Consider the following 14,823-nt stretch of genomic DNA (forward strand, 5'->3'; position numbering starts at 1 on the left):
GTGTGTGTGTATATATATATATAAATAAAAAAAAGACCTCACATTCAATACAAATAGTTGTGATTTTCATACTTGACTTTTTTTTTTCTCTGCATTCATCTTGTTTTTTGTTTATTAATTTTGTTTTGATTTATTTGATCGTATAACTAGAAAGAGCGAAAAGTGCAAGGAGAGAAACGAAAGTACAAATTTTAATACATAATGAAACAAATTTCGTTAAGTGGCTGAAATTAAGAAGGCCTCAAGCCATCAATAACATTCATCGCACTTCTTGCCTTTACTTTGATTTGGGAAATCTTACATTCAAAGAAAGGCTTTGAAGCCAAGAAAATGCCAACAACATGGTACAATAGTTTGTAGACAATTAGAACAAAACCTAGTTCAAGATTGTGCTTCACAACTGTTTCAATGTAGGAAGAAAAACGCAAGAAAATGTTGTACGTATCGTCTATGAGAATCAAAACAAGGCCAATGGCGAATGCAAGCAAGAGACTAGTCAACATGACGGAAATAACGAGAAGAAAAACGCAGGCGATGAATGCGGCGTGGAGAAATGCAACTAGGAAGAGATCGAGATTCAGTTCCATCGGAGGGTACAATTGAAAATAGTGAGAGAGAAAGTTGGGGATGTTATGAAGGAAAAAGGTTGAGCTTGAAGAAGGAAAGAGATGAAGTGACTTGCACTCATTCTATTGAAAGGCAATGAAGTCATATTTTATAAGTTATTTGGAGTTCATAGCATCATGCGAAAGAAACTGGGTATCTCTTACAAACACACATAATCATTCTCACTTGTGACAAGGGAGAATAACGTTTGATTTAACAACTAGGAAAACATTGTGGGAAAACCCTCAACCAATTTTTTCGAATTATCAGATGAAACTGCTGAAGTGTTTGAACATTTTAAAACGGTTAACTAATCCAGAAACAAACGAAAACAGTCAATTGACCTCTAAAAATTCATAAAAATACCATCTAAAAGATGAATTGCCTTTCCTTTCTTCTTCTACAATACCATATATACAACATTAAATGAAATATTAAATTTAAAAAAAAATTAAAAGAAGAAATATCTGATTTGTAAAATAAAATCAGAAATCAATTAAGGTTTAAAATCAGAAATCAAAGGCAAAGTCCCAACCCAATTTGGGCCGACCGTGCCCCAGGCATAAACCCAAACTCGACCGAATCGTAAAAATTTTCAGCCCGCTAGGACATAGCCCAAACATAAGGGTATTTCTGTCATCTCGTACCAACCCTCCGAAAAGCCGGCTCAATTCGCACTTGTGTGAAAGTCTCTCTCGCCTTGCTCACTTCGAAGTTCTTACTTCCCCTACAAACTCTTCATCGTAGTCTCAGATCCATCGCTCATTCTCTCACCACCACCGATTGAGGAGAGAGAGAGAGAGAGAGAGAGAGAGAGAGAGGAGAGATTTTCAGTCGCCATGGGCGTGGCGAGCATGGCGATTCGAGGTTTCCTGCTACTACTGCTGTTCTTATCAGCTGCACATCTCAGTCTTTCGCTTTACGAAGATCAAGTCGGTCTCATGGATTGGTAAATTTCAATCGCATACTCTCCGTTTCATAACTTAGAAATTATCGGAATATGATTAAGATTTGAAATTCGATTGAAATCGCTTCACTTGATTTCTCTGACTCCAAACGGAAGTTAATATCTGTAGAATTCGATCTTATTTGTGTCGAATTGAATCGTATCCAAACTGTTAGTCGTAAGTTTGATTTTTTGTTTTTTTTTGTTTTTGCATTGATTTTTTGCTCTGCGGGACTTTGAATTGATTTTTGTAAGTTTCTGTTTTGTTGCAGGCACCAGCAGTATATAGGGAAAGTGAAGGAAGCAGTGTTCCATACTCCGAAAAGCGGGAGGAGGCGGGTTGTGGTGTCCACTGAGGAGAATGTTATAGCATCGCTTGATCTCCGGCACGGGGGGATAAGTAAGTTCCTCACTATTTGAGATGTAATAATCATATATGGAATCTTTTTGTAGCCTCGGCTCCAACCTTGAACCGAATGTTGACCGGTGCTTTTGTTTTGTGCAGTTTGGAGACGTGTTCTTGGGAGCAATGATGTTATAGGCGGAATCAACATAGCTTTGGGAAAATGTAATTGTTATACTGCATTCATCCTTTTTTGGTTAAATTTTGTCATTTGCCTCTACACTATATGATTATGTGAACTTTGTGGTTGAAAGACTCATTTGTCGGGAATAAACAAATTTCATATTATCACGTTAGGGAATTGGCTATAGAAAAAAAGGGGGTTGAAGTGTGCCACACTATTTTTTCTCTATTAGGAATCAATTATTAAATGCTTCAGCAATGAACGTATATTGTTGATGCAAAGGTTGAGCATTCTATGTCGTTTTTTCAGATGTCATTACCCTTTCATCAGACGGAAGTATTTTAAGAGCATGGAACCTTCCTGATGGTCAGATGGTTTGGGAATCCTTTTTAGAGGGCTCAGGGTCCTCAAAATCTTTATTAAGTGTCCCGGTTAGTAAACAACATTTACACTCACTCTTCCAAAGCTTCAATTATGCTACATGGTTCAATCTTACATTTGATGTTTGTGCAGACAAGTTTGAAAATTGACAAGGAAAATTTGATCCTTGTTTTCGGTAAAGGGTCTCTACATGCTATTTCTAGCATTGATGGCGATGTTCTTTGGGAAAAGGATTTTGCAGTTGAAAGGTGTGATGACTTAGAATTTTGTGATTAATAATCATTTGTAATACAATTCTTTTTTTGTATTTAGTAAATATTGCTATTTCCCTAATATTTTGTTGTTTCCATGTTTTCAGTGTAGAGGTTCAACAGATTGTTCAGCCTATTGGCGGTGATGTAGCTTATGTACTGGGATTTGTTGGTTCTTCCCACTTTGATGTGTATCAGATCAATGTTAGGAACGGAGAGTTGCTGAAGCACAACAGTGCACCCTTTTCGGGTGGCTTTTCAGGGGAAGCACTGCTTGTTTCTAGTGAAATTCTTCTGACATTGGATTCCACGAGGTCAAAGCTGGTAATTGTAAGTTTTCAGGATGGAGAAATTAACTATCAACAGACACCTATATCTGATATTTTTGGGGATTCTCTTGGAACACCAGCGCTGTTACCTTCAAAACTTCCAGGATTGTTTTCTGTAAAGCTTAATGGGGCTGTCATATTCATAAGAGTGACTGGTGAAGGAAAGTTGGAGGTGCTGGATAAAGTAAATAATGTGGCAGCTATCAGTGGTGCAATCTCAATTTCAGATGGGCAACAGGCTTTTGGACTAGTTCAACATGGAGATGGTAAGATCCATCTTACAGTCAAGCCTACTCATGACTCGAGTGATGATCTGCTCAAAGAAAGTATCGATATGGACAATCAGAGGGGGGTTGTTCATAAGGTTTTCGTAAACAATTATATCCGGACAGACAGGTCTAATGGGTTTAGGGCCTTAATCGTCATGGAGGATGATTCACTTCTGTTGTTACAACAAGGTGCAGTTGTATGGAGTAGGGAGGATGGGCTTGCCTCAATTATTGATGTAGTGACGTCAGAACTACCTGTGGAAAAGGTAGGCGTCTCAGTTGCGAAAGTGGAGCAGAACCTCTTCGATTGGCTTAAGGTATGAATTGTGATATGGTTTAATGGAGTCGGAGACTTATAAGCAAGGCTAAAAGGTGTCGACTTTCTGCATGTTAACTGCATATGGGATCACACTTTGTAGAATTGCATAGCAGTGTGGTTTCATATGCAGTGTGTATACGTATGCTCTTTTGGTAGTTTGTATACTGTGGTAGTCATTTTGGACCAGGGTTTTTTAGTTAATGTGTCTGCTTGACTGTTCTTCTTTTTCTTATTCTTTTTTCATTGATTTTGTGTTATTTTGAAGGGACACATACTGAAGCTTAAGGGAACCTTAATGCTTGCAAGTGCTGCGGATGTTGCTGCTATACAAGAGATGAGGCTAAAAAGCTTTGAAAAGAGCAAACTGACCCGTGACCATAATGGTTTCCGGAAGCTTCTCATAGTACTGACGAGAGCAGGAAAACTTTTTGCCTTGCACACTGGATATGGGCAAGTTGTCTGGTCTCTCTTACTGCCTACTCTTCGTAAGTCTGAAACCTGCAAGTACCCGACTGGGTTGAATATTTATCAGTGGCAGGTAACCCATCATCATGCAATGGATGAAAATCCATCTGTGCTCATAGTAGGTCGATGTGGGCAAAGCTCTGAGGCACCAGGTGTTCTTTCTATTGTTGACGCATACACGGGCAAGGAAATTAACTCAATGGCTGCAGTACATTCTATTGTGCAAGTTATACCACTGCCATTTACTGATTCGACAGAACAGCGTCTTCATCTACTAATAGATGCAAACCAGCGTGGGCATTTATACCCAAGAACATCTGAGGCTATTGATATTTTTCAACGGGAGTTCACAAACATATACTGGTACTCGGTTGAAGCTGATAATGGCATTATCAAAGGACATGCTTTGAAGGGCAATTGCAACCAGGAAGCTGTAGATAGCTACTGCTTTGAGTCCAAGGATATATGGTCGATTGTATTCCCATCTGACTCAGAAAAAATCATTGCAACTGTGACAAGAAAATTGAGTGAGGTATGCTTGTGTCTTGCTGTCACATACTATTTAGGTCTAACCCTGTAAGCGAACATACTGTTCGTGAAAATTTTGCATTTTTTTCCTTTAATTGTATCTGTTATATTTTTTTTAATTTCTTAACTTTGTTTTTTTTTTAATTTTTTATATTATTGGTTCTCTGTATTTTTTGTTATTTCATCTTGTAGATCATTCCCTCTTCACTTTGTCATGTAGATTCTATCATCCGTAGTCAACCTTTTAACAAACTTTGGTCATACTAGTCCTCTTGGCATGGCCAGTTTTATTGGAAAGAGGATTCTTGTGGTTTGATTTACTACCCCCTTATTTGTTCTGTAGTGTGTTTGGTCAGAAAGGAATAGTAGGTTTCTTGAGGAGTGTGGTACTGTACTCATGAGCCTAAACATTTTTTTAGATTGTTATGAGCTTAAGACAAAAACAAAAAAAAAAAAAAAAAAAAAAAATTGCTATTTCATTCGATCATTGCTTGCACAATTGAATTTGTTTCTTCACATTTTACTTCTCGAAAAAGGAGAAATTTGGTCTTTCAGTCTTTGGGTATGCTTTTCTGTTTTATATTTTTGTAACAAAGGCTAGTGATTCTCCGTCTAGGTGGTTCATACTCAAGCAAAGGTTATTGCAGACTCAGAGGTGATGTATAAATACATATCTAAAAATCTACTCTTTGTGGCAACTGTTGCACCAAAAGGCAGTGGTGAAATTGGAACAGCTAGCCCAGAGGAGTCCTGGTTGACTGTATATCTTATTGACACTGTAACTGGTCGTATATTGCACCGGATGACCCATCACGGTTCACAGGGACCTGTCCATGCTGTAAGTTTTCCTTCTGCTTTGTTTATGGTTGTGTAATTGAGAATTTGAGAAACAATTCTCTTAACAAGTTTCTACATCTTGCAGGTTTTCAGTGAGAATTGGGTTGTTTACCACTACTTCAATCTTAGAGCACACAGATATGAAATGTCAGTCATTGAGATATATGATCAGTCCCGAGCGGTATGGTTAAAAACTTTAACTTTTTATGTATAATTTGTCCAGTGGTTGCCATTAAATATGCAATCTGAATCAAAATGCAATTCACAGGATAACAAGGATGTTTTGAAGCTTGTTCTTGGGAACCATAATCTTACTTCACCTATTTCATCATATTCTCGACCAGAGGTTGTGACAAAATCACAGTCTTACTATTTCACATATTCTGTTAAAGCAATAGATGTGACCTTAACAGCTAAGGGTATAACTTCAAAGCAGCTTCTTATTGGTACAATTAATGATCAGGTAGGGTACTACCTTTGAGGATCCTGAGATATTATTTTGTTTTGTTCTTTGGGACTCTATTCCTCGTATTACACTTGCCTTTGTATCTCCCTTTAACTAGGGTAAACACTTCGTAGGTTTTGGCACTTGACAAGCGTTTTCTGGATCCCCGTCGGTCACTCAATCCCACACAAGAGGAGAAAGAGGAAGGCATTATTCCTCTGACTGATGCATTGCCAATAATTCCTCAGGTATGCTAGTAGTATGTACTATCATCATTATGAGAGCATATCTTGCAAAACCATTCTTAATATTTCCTTGATCCTCTTAATTCTCAGCATTATTGACCTTAAATCTTCTACTGTATGATTAATTTTACAAAAATCTGAAACGCTATCGGTTTAGTTGTTGGACTTTAATGTGGGAGGTTTAAAGAAACGGTATGCAAGATATGCTTGTTTAGGTTCATATTTCCTATGCTATCGTATATCTTATTTCAGAGTCCAGTTTTCAAAGAAGCAACTTTTTTGTATGTAAGGTTTTGTATAACTTCTGAGCAGTATTTGGATATTGATCCTTCGCTTAGCAGGGAGATAGATAATTATTACTTTCGGTATTTAACAGTAACATTGAGGTAGCTCGATTTCTAAAAACCTGCATTTGAATTTTGTTGTAGCTCTAACTTTTTAAGCACCTCTTTCTTTTTGCTAATATTTGGTCTGAATGTCTTATACAAATCTTGTACCTGCAGTCCTATGTGACACATAACCTCAAAGTGGAAGGACTTCGAGGCATCGTGACAGTACCTGCCAAGCTGGAATCAACAACTCTTGCCTTTACATACGGAGTGGATCTGTTTTTCACTCAACTCGCTCCCTCGAGGACCTATGATTCGCTCACAGACGATTTCAGCTACGCGTTGCTTCTCATCACCATAGTTGCACTCATAGCAGCAATCTTTGTCACATGGGTTTGGTCGGAGAAGAAAGAACTAAAAGAGAAGTGGAGGTAACCTGTCTTCTAGGTATTTCGATCTGACATTTTTGCGTTTCTTCCCCTACTTTTAACTTAAATTAGGAGGTTTACTCCCAAGTCGTAATTTTAGCATGCCTAGCCTAGCTTTAGAGGCATTTTATGTTGTAAAAATTCCATATTATTTTTTTGTATCGACATTCGACAATCTAGATTGTGTCTTGATGTTGTACATTTCAAGTGCAAGAAAATAGTCAACTCTTTCACGCCGTTTAGATGCTCTAAATAAGTAGAAATGCATCGTTGTGTTATTTGGTTTGAGGTTTCCCTTCTTCTTCTAGAGACTTTCATGGCCCGCTTACTCTATCACAGTGTCGTCTTATGCCAATGGAATAAAGACAGTTTTTATCAATATGTTCTTGTTTTATTAGCACGGGATGCCAGGTGACGGTATACCTGTGTGCCATGTAAGTTGTTTCCGTTCTTCCGACCCTGAAGTAATCAATGTTCATGAAATAATGAGATTCCCCCCCCCCCCCCCCCCCCCCCCCCCCCCAATTTGGTCAAATTTGTGCTTTATGAACTGGCATAGCATAGCCAGTCCATAATTGAACTGCACAGTCTGCACTGGTCCTATAAAACTTGTTGGCTATCAGTCGTATGTCGGTGATTTCTCCGTACTTGTTTTGCGAAGTGTGCAATAGCCGGTAAAAAGAAACTTGATGCAGTAAGGGAGTAATTTCTACGCATTATTCTTCACGTTCTGCAATCCCTTTTCGAAGTACAGCACTCAATTCCTCTTCGATTTGTTTAATGACTATAAAAATGAGTATGCAAGAGGTGAAAAATGGCGTGCCGAAATAAACTGCACTTTTCTTTTTAGATCGTCAATTTACTTCAATATTTGAAGGATTTTTACTAAGATTATTCTTGAAATTGGCAAATTTTTTTATTTTGGTCTCTAAGATTTAAAATCGAGAGAATTGGTTTCTAAATTTACCCATTGTTCATCATTTTGATCATTATGTAGAAAATCTTCGTTAAATAATGGTAAAAATAAAAAAAATAAAAAAACTTACATTTTTTTTTGTCAAATTATTTTGGCTTAAGTATTTATTAAATTGAGAGGAGTATTTTTTATAAATTTAGTCCTTATTTAATAGCATTAAGCTTTTCCATTATAAATTGATTTGAAATATTTGTAGGCTTTTTAGTCAAAATGGTTGCTGAGATTTGCATAACTCCTCATTTTGATCTTTGAGATTTGAAATCAATAGAACTTGTCCCTGAAATTGTCCACTATCAATCATTTTGGTACTTTGATGAAAAATTATGTTAAGTAAGGGATCAAAATGACAAAATACCCTCAATTTAATAAATAATAAGGCAAAATGATTTGACAAAATTTGAGGGTATTTTTGTCATTTTATTCTTATTCAATGGAGATATTTCAAAAAATGACCAAAATAATTGATGGTTGACAAACTTATGGACTAATTTTATCGATTTCAAATCTCAATGACCAAAGTAAGGAGTCATATAAATCTCAAATACCATTTTGGCTAAAAAAATCATATTTGTATCAGACATTTGATTTAGTACATGTTTGGCACCGTATGTGAAATAGGTTGAAAGTGTATGTCAGATACTAATCTACGAAACACTTCAAGGTGACATTTCAAGAAAAATAAAAAATAAAAAATTCCGGGTATTCACACTTGTTTTTTTTTTACTAATTTTCTTGTCCGTCTCTTTTATTTAATAAAAAAATTTAGAAAATCAAAGTGTCAAAAGGAAAGAGATTTATCTGGATTCTTTCCACCTAATCTTTATGAGCCACAAATTCGGACTTTTAAAATTTGATCTAACGGTTAAAGTTATTATAATTTTTAATAGGACCTCTTATTTATAATCGTTAAATCAAATTTCAAGAATCCGAATTTGTAGATCATGGGGTTTAGGTGGAAGGGATCCGGATGCTCTTTCTGTGTAAAAATTGGATTTGGATCCTCTCCTAAGCCCAAGGAGAGGATCCTCGTAACCAAGAACTGTGAACATCCAATGCCAATACTTATTATAATTTTAAAATGACCTTCCTATTTGTAACCGTTTAGATAAAAATCTAACAGTCCACAATCCTTGATCAGGAGGATCATCTCCTTGGACTCAGAAGAGAATCCAAATCTGTAAAAATTACCACCCATGTAAAATGTAACCAGAAGAAAATGCCACGTCATGTTATTTTTTAAATTTGTGTTATTATTTTTTGCCTCAAAGTGGAAACTGACACAGTACTGGAACCTCTATATATAGACTAGGACGACGCTTCCCCACACTCACATGGCCACACCACATCCTTACAACTTTCACCATCTTCCTCTGCTCTCCCTGCTCTCTCTCCTCTGCTCTCTCTCTCTCTCTCTCTCCCTCTCTCTCTCTCATCGGCAGCAGAGTTAGACTCAGCACCCATGAAAACTCAGCACCCAAAGCTCAAAACCCATCTCTTCTCCTGCGGCTTCTTCCGCCACTGCACCCGCACCGTCCTCAGCCCCACAACCCCTCACCCTCCGCCGCTCCCTTTCTCCTCCTCCGACCCACTACCACCTTCACTCTCATTAGATTCATCACCTCCTACTCCTCAGCCGCCCGACCCGTCAACCCACTACCACTGCCCCTCCAAACCCGACTCCGCCTCCTCTTCCTCCTCCACTTCCCAAAGCTTCACCCAGTGGAAATTCGATCTCCCGGACTCCCCCATCCTCCCTTACTCACAACCCGAACCCGACAGAAAACCCGAACCTACATCAAAACCGCCGCCGCCGCCGCCGCAACCCATTTCCTCCACTAACCTGCAGGAGCTCTTCCATGCAGTGGAGCTCCAGCTCAGCATCGGGTCATACCCGGAGCAGATCGCGGCGCTTCACCTTTTAGAACGCTCACTTGTTCCTTACCCGCCACCAGACCCGGTTTGCCCGCCCGAATTAATGCGCGGGGTAGTAAGAAATTTAAAAAACAAGGCGGCGGCAAAACCGGCAACGAAAATTTTGTTGGCGCTTTGTCTGGCGGAGGGAAACCGTCACGTGGCGGTGGAGTCCGGTGCGGCTGCAGCGGTGGTGGAGACGGCATTGGAGTTGGAGGCTGCTTCGGCGGAGCGGTCCCTTGCGGCGTTGGAGCTGATGTGTACTGTGGCGGAGGGGGCGGCGGCGGTGAGGGCGCATGCAATGGCAGTGCCGGTTATGGTGATGATAATGGGAAGGACGTCAGCACGGGGTAAGGAGTATGCGATTGGTGTGCTGGCGGTGATATATGGTGGTGGGGACAATGAAGAGGCGGCGGAGGCTGTGGCGGCGGCACCGCCGGAGGAGGTGGCGCGTGCGGTGGAGCTGGCTTTGCAAGGGGATTGTAGTGGCAGAGGGAGGAGGAAAGGGGCCCAGCTACTGAAGGTGCTTCAAGAGAACTAATGTGGTCTTTGTTTGTTTGGCAGAGGATCAACAAACGTAGTAATGCTACATAATGTATTATTGTTCTTTTAATTTTTTTAGTAAATTGGTATTCCAATAAACTACTCTTATCTACCTAATCAAACTCATCTCACTAACATAACTTTTAAACTTGGACTAGTTTTAGTTTTTATTTTTCATTTTTGTGCCACATATATAGAGATGAAAAAGATGTTGATGGAAAAAAATGGGTATGAATAACACGCACAATGATAATTGAAAATAATTCATTTTCAGTTTCAAAATTTTGTTTCCACACATGATAATGTTGTTCAAGTATCATTTTTTTACTTCTCACAAAATCCATTCAATTTTTAATCGTCGAATCAAATGAATTGAAAAAAATCAACAACAAAATATTAACAAAAGTACGTAAAAAATAAAAATAATTGTGCGAATAGTATTATCTTACAAGTAATCTCCTACAGTCCTTACTCCTCTATCACCACCGCCTCTCATCGGTCCTCTCTTCTCCTTGATATACATTCCATTTGGCGATAGTGCAAAATAAAAAACTAAAAATAACATAATTATCAAACAAACTTGTAATTAGTGCGCTTGCGAAGGGTCCAATGTTCCCATGACAACTGTTTTCTTTTGTACTGAAATCGAATATGGGCAACAAATAACATCTTACCCCATCAACAGATAAGATATTTAATCCCATTATTTGGCTCAATATCCAAAAAGGGCCATACCGACTTGGTATATACATATAATTAAGTAAACAAATCGTAATGTAAAATTCAAGTAATTAATTCCAAGTGCTCATTTCCCTTCAATGCATTGCCTTCCTTGTCCCTTATCCCCACTCCCTCCCTTTGAAAACCCCTTTCAAACTTTGTACAAAAAGAAAAACAGATCCCTAAATTAATTAGAATAGTTATGCACAGCTTCTGGTGGCTCCTTGGTGTTTTTCACCATGTCATTTGGGTTGCAACCATGCTGCTTACAGTCCAAGCCATGCCGCCACCGCCCCCAATTCGCTGCGACGCATCAACCGGGTGCAGCCTCTCCAACTCCTACGGCGTATGGGGTGATAGAAAAGATTGCCACGTCCCATCCGCGGCACACCCACAAACCGAAGAGGACCTCCGCCTCGCCGTGGCTTTCGCAAGCAAAAACAAGGTCAAGATCAAAGTGGTGAGCAAATTTTCACATACCATACCAAAGTTGGCATGTCCCGACATGAGTTTTGGAGACGCAATGCTAATAAGCACGGCCAATGTCAATTCCACGATTGAAATCGATGTGGCGAATTTAGCTGTCACGGTTGATGCCGGCGTAGGGCTACGACAGTTGATCGACAAAGTAGAGGAAGCTGGGCTGAGCTTGGTGGCTGCGCCGTATTGGGAGGGTGTGAGTGTAGGAGGGCTTATAAGCACGGGAGCACATGGAAGCTCGTGGTGGGGAAGAGGAGGAGCAGTGCATGATCATGTTATTGGTCTTAATCTTGTTGTTCCAGCAAACCGATCAGAAGGGTATGCGAAAATTCTCAGATTCGATTCAAAAGATGAAATCTTTAAAGCTGCAAAAGTTTCATTGGGGTTGTTGGGTATCATCTCCAAGGTTGGTAAACAGTCCTTGTTTCTTATATTCATGGTCAATCATATTAGAGTCGTTAACCTTACTAATTACACCCACTTTTGAATACTAATTGACATAAAATTTATTTTTTGCGGTGAAAAAGTAAAGTCTAGAGTGAGCTTAAAAAAAAAAAACAAATGGAATGCGGTTACATAATTTGAGATCTTAAAAATTAACGTTAATAAGTTGGTGTTTCTAGTACTACTCATTGATAGGAAAAAAACTTCAATAAAGCAACCAAATCACGTAATTGTTAGATACTTTCAAAAAGAATCAGACACACATATGTAAGGCTGTATAGTATCCACATATTGGGACCTATTTTTTTATATGTATAGCCTGACTAATTACGTGATTAGGTTGCGCCCTATTGAAAGCTTTTCTCTATCAGTGGCTAAACAGTGTTGGATAACTTTCTAATAGTTAAGTTTTATTGAATTATTGAAGTAAGATTTAATTAGAAATTGGTCAGTATACAGGTGAAGTTGAGATTGGAGGCAGCATTCAAAAGGAGCATAACCTATAACTTTACAGACGATGCTCAAATAGAGGACATATACATGGAGCATGCTAAAAAGTATGAGTTTGGAGACATAACTTGGTATCCATCGAAGCATACAGCTGCATACAGATACGATAACAGAGTTCCTTTCACCGCAGCAGGCGATGGAACATATGATTTCATAGGCTTCCAGTCCAATTCTGTTGTGATCGCCAAGACTATAAGAGCAACAGGTAATCATGTCTTCTTTCATTCTCTATTACTTTTGTAATTTTTGGGCATAATATTTCTTCTGTTACTTGTATATAGAAGAAAAACATTAATTATATCTCTTATGTGGGAACCCATTGCTAACAATAGATCTCACCTCCAAGGTAAATTTTAAGTACAACTGGATGCATCAATGTGCTCTCTTAATGTTATATGTATTGTGAGGATAGAGAAAGAGTACGACCATACAAAATAATATACACCAAGTTGCACTTAAGTTTATTTTCGCCTATAAAAATATATAGGTGCATGTGATTCACATACATATCATTTTTTTTTTTCAAGTCATGGGTTTGATAAATCATTTAATTTTTAGTGTTGCTATTTGTATCATGTTAAATGATTGATATAAGAAGTACCTCTATAATAATAAAATGTGTTAGCATCAGTTGCCAATATGTGCATAATGTGTTTTCATGCATATAGAGTACATGATCATCCATTACTCAAAATGCATCATGTGCCCATTACGTGACTTGAGGCTTAATTATGCATACACGCCTCTATAAGCCCCAGTGCTTTCAAAAGAGTGGTATACATACTCGATAATTAGTTAAAATGGTACAAATATATAGTTTAATTTGTTACGTTATTATATTACTCTAGACATAAAAACTAAAAGAGGGTGTAAATTCGAAATGTGCAGAGAAAACGTTGGACAACGGACGAAGCTCGGTTTTCCAATGCACACTAGCATCTACATTTTTGGGGGCCAAGAAATTATTGGCCAATGGTTTGAAAAATAACCTAATCTTCACTGGTTACCCTGTAGTAGGCCACCAGGGAAAAATGCAAACCTCAGGTTCATGTCTGTACTCAACAGGCACAGACAATTCCTGTGCATGGGACCCAAGAATCAACGGCCTCTTCTTTTACGAGACAACAGCAATATTTCCAGCATCAAAATTTGCAGACTTCATCAGAGACGTCAAAAAACTACGAGACCTAAAACCAGAAAACTTCTGTGGCGTGGATATTTACAATGGTTTTTTAATTCGTTTCATTAGGGTTTCCGATGCCTATCTTGGTCAACAAGAAAACTCCGTGGTCGTTGACTTTAATTACTATAGAGCCGCTGATGCATGGACTCCAAGGTTCAATGAAGACGTGTGGGAAGAAGTGGAGCAACTGGCATTTTCCAAGCATGGGGCAAAGCCACACTGGGCTAAAAACAGAAACGCAGCGTTTTTGGACGTGCAGAAAAAGTACCCTAATTTTAACAAGTTTTTGGGTGTGAAAAGACTGTTGGATCCTCAAAATATATTGTCGAGTGAATGGTCGGATGAGATTTTGTTTGGGAAAGCAGGTGCAAGTGCTGATGGGTGTGCTTTGGAGGGTCTTTGTATATGTTCTGAAGATCGGCATTGCAGCCCTGTGAAAGGGTATTTCTGTCAACCTGGACTTATTTATAAGGAGGCTAGAGTTTGTAGGTACTCATCATCCTCTGTAGAATCAGAGAGTGACAAAACTAATTTGATATTTGATTAATCATTTCGGAGTGTTAGGAACAGATCATTTTATTATTTGACAAATATTATCGACAATCTATATGAATGCAGGTAGTAAATATATATATTCGACCTTTTCAGATGTAAATTATTGATAGCATCATACTTTAGAAAAAAAACACTTCAAGTTTAAATATTTTAGAGAGAAAAAACCAATTTACTTTGTAACATCAAAAAAATTTCACAACTAAAAGAATCGATTAGAGCATGACAAGTAGATATAAGAGAGATTTTTTTTCTCCAATTGAGCTCTTAAAGTAATTTTTATAAAGCTTAGAATTGTCAGGATGTTTGTTTTTCTAATCTACTACAAAAGTTTCAGTGGCATTTTAAAAATTATTATTATTATTCCATACGTTGTATCTATATGGACTGGAATTAAGGGGTGAGAGCAAGAATTGGAATACAGTTGTTGGAATTGTCTTTTTATTTTTTATTTTTTGTTCTTATATTTGTGTTTCTTTCTCTAGTTAAATTTCCATGAAATGACTTGGTATTTTTGTGTCCAACTGTTATGGTTGGATACTTAATTCAGATTTTTTCAAATCAATCTAGGAAGTAGTGGTGAATTCCACCCTAGCTGT

General features: G+C 38.2%; 3 protein-coding genes across 3 annotated transcripts; all 3 read left to right on the forward strand.

The window, feature by feature from the left end:
• Positions 1-1,300: 1,300 nt before the first annotated feature.
• LOC137737695 (uncharacterized) lies at positions 1,301-7,147 on the forward strand. Its single transcript, XM_068477243.1, has 12 exons — positions 1,301-1,555; positions 1,825-1,952; positions 2,058-2,120; positions 2,389-2,510; positions 2,593-2,708; positions 2,819-3,626; positions 3,894-4,625; positions 5,238-5,459; positions 5,544-5,639; positions 5,727-5,921; positions 6,038-6,151; positions 6,652-7,147. Exons 1-12 carry the CDS (start codon positions 1,446-1,448, stop codon positions 6,910-6,912), a joined length of 2,967 nt encoding a protein of 988 aa, XP_068333344.1. The 5' UTR covers positions 1,301-1,445; the 3' UTR covers positions 6,913-7,147.
• A 2,081-nt stretch (positions 7,148-9,228) lies between these two features.
• Positions 9,229-10,452, forward strand: LOC137713837 (U-box domain-containing protein 26). Its single transcript, XM_068453196.1, is given in 3 exon segments — positions 9,229-9,441; positions 9,515-9,545; positions 9,548-10,452. Coding segments are annotated over 3 exon segments (918 nt in total). The 5' UTR covers positions 9,229-9,340; the 3' UTR covers positions 10,334-10,452.
• A 697-nt stretch (positions 10,453-11,149) lies between these two features.
• Positions 11,150-14,311, forward strand: LOC137716687 (L-gulonolactone oxidase 3-like). The gene is made up of 3 exons (XM_068456079.1): positions 11,150-11,941; positions 12,439-12,694; positions 13,378-14,311. The coding sequence occupies exons 1-3, from the start codon at positions 11,258-11,260 to the stop codon at positions 14,217-14,219; spliced, it is 1,782 nt and encodes a 593-aa protein (XP_068312180.1). The 5' UTR covers positions 11,150-11,257; the 3' UTR covers positions 14,220-14,311.
• Positions 14,312-14,823: the final 512 nt, after the last annotated feature.

Source organism: Pyrus communis, chromosome 1 (assembly GCF_963583255.1).
Source record: "Pyrus communis chromosome 1, drPyrComm1.1, whole genome shotgun sequence".
Taxonomy (NCBI): domain Eukaryota; kingdom Viridiplantae; phylum Streptophyta; class Magnoliopsida; order Rosales; family Rosaceae; genus Pyrus; species Pyrus communis.

Excerpts from the sequence above, each read along its gene's own strand:
- LOC137737695 (XM_068477243.1), top strand. The coding sequence starts at position 1,446 with ATGGGCGTGGCGAGCATGGCGATTCGAGGTTTCCTGCTACTACTGCTG. Across the intron at positions 5,640-5,726 it reads TATATGATCAGTCCCGAGCG|GATAACAAGGATGTTTTGAA; the intron begins GTATGGTTAAAA and ends TGCAATTCACAG. Across the intron at positions 6,152-6,651 it reads CATTGCCAATAATTCCTCAG|TCCTATGTGACACATAACCT; the intron begins GTATGCTAGTAG and ends TTGTACCTGCAG.
- LOC137716687 (XM_068456079.1), top strand. The coding sequence starts at position 11,258 with ATGCACAGCTTCTGGTGGCTCCTTGGTGTTTTTCACCATGTCATTTGG. Across the intron at positions 11,942-12,438 it reads TGTTGGGTATCATCTCCAAG|GTGAAGTTGAGATTGGAGGC; the intron begins GTTGGTAAACAG and ends GTCAGTATACAG. Across the intron at positions 12,695-13,377 it reads CAAGACTATAAGAGCAACAG|AGAAAACGTTGGACAACGGA; the intron begins GTAATCATGTCT and ends CGAAATGTGCAG.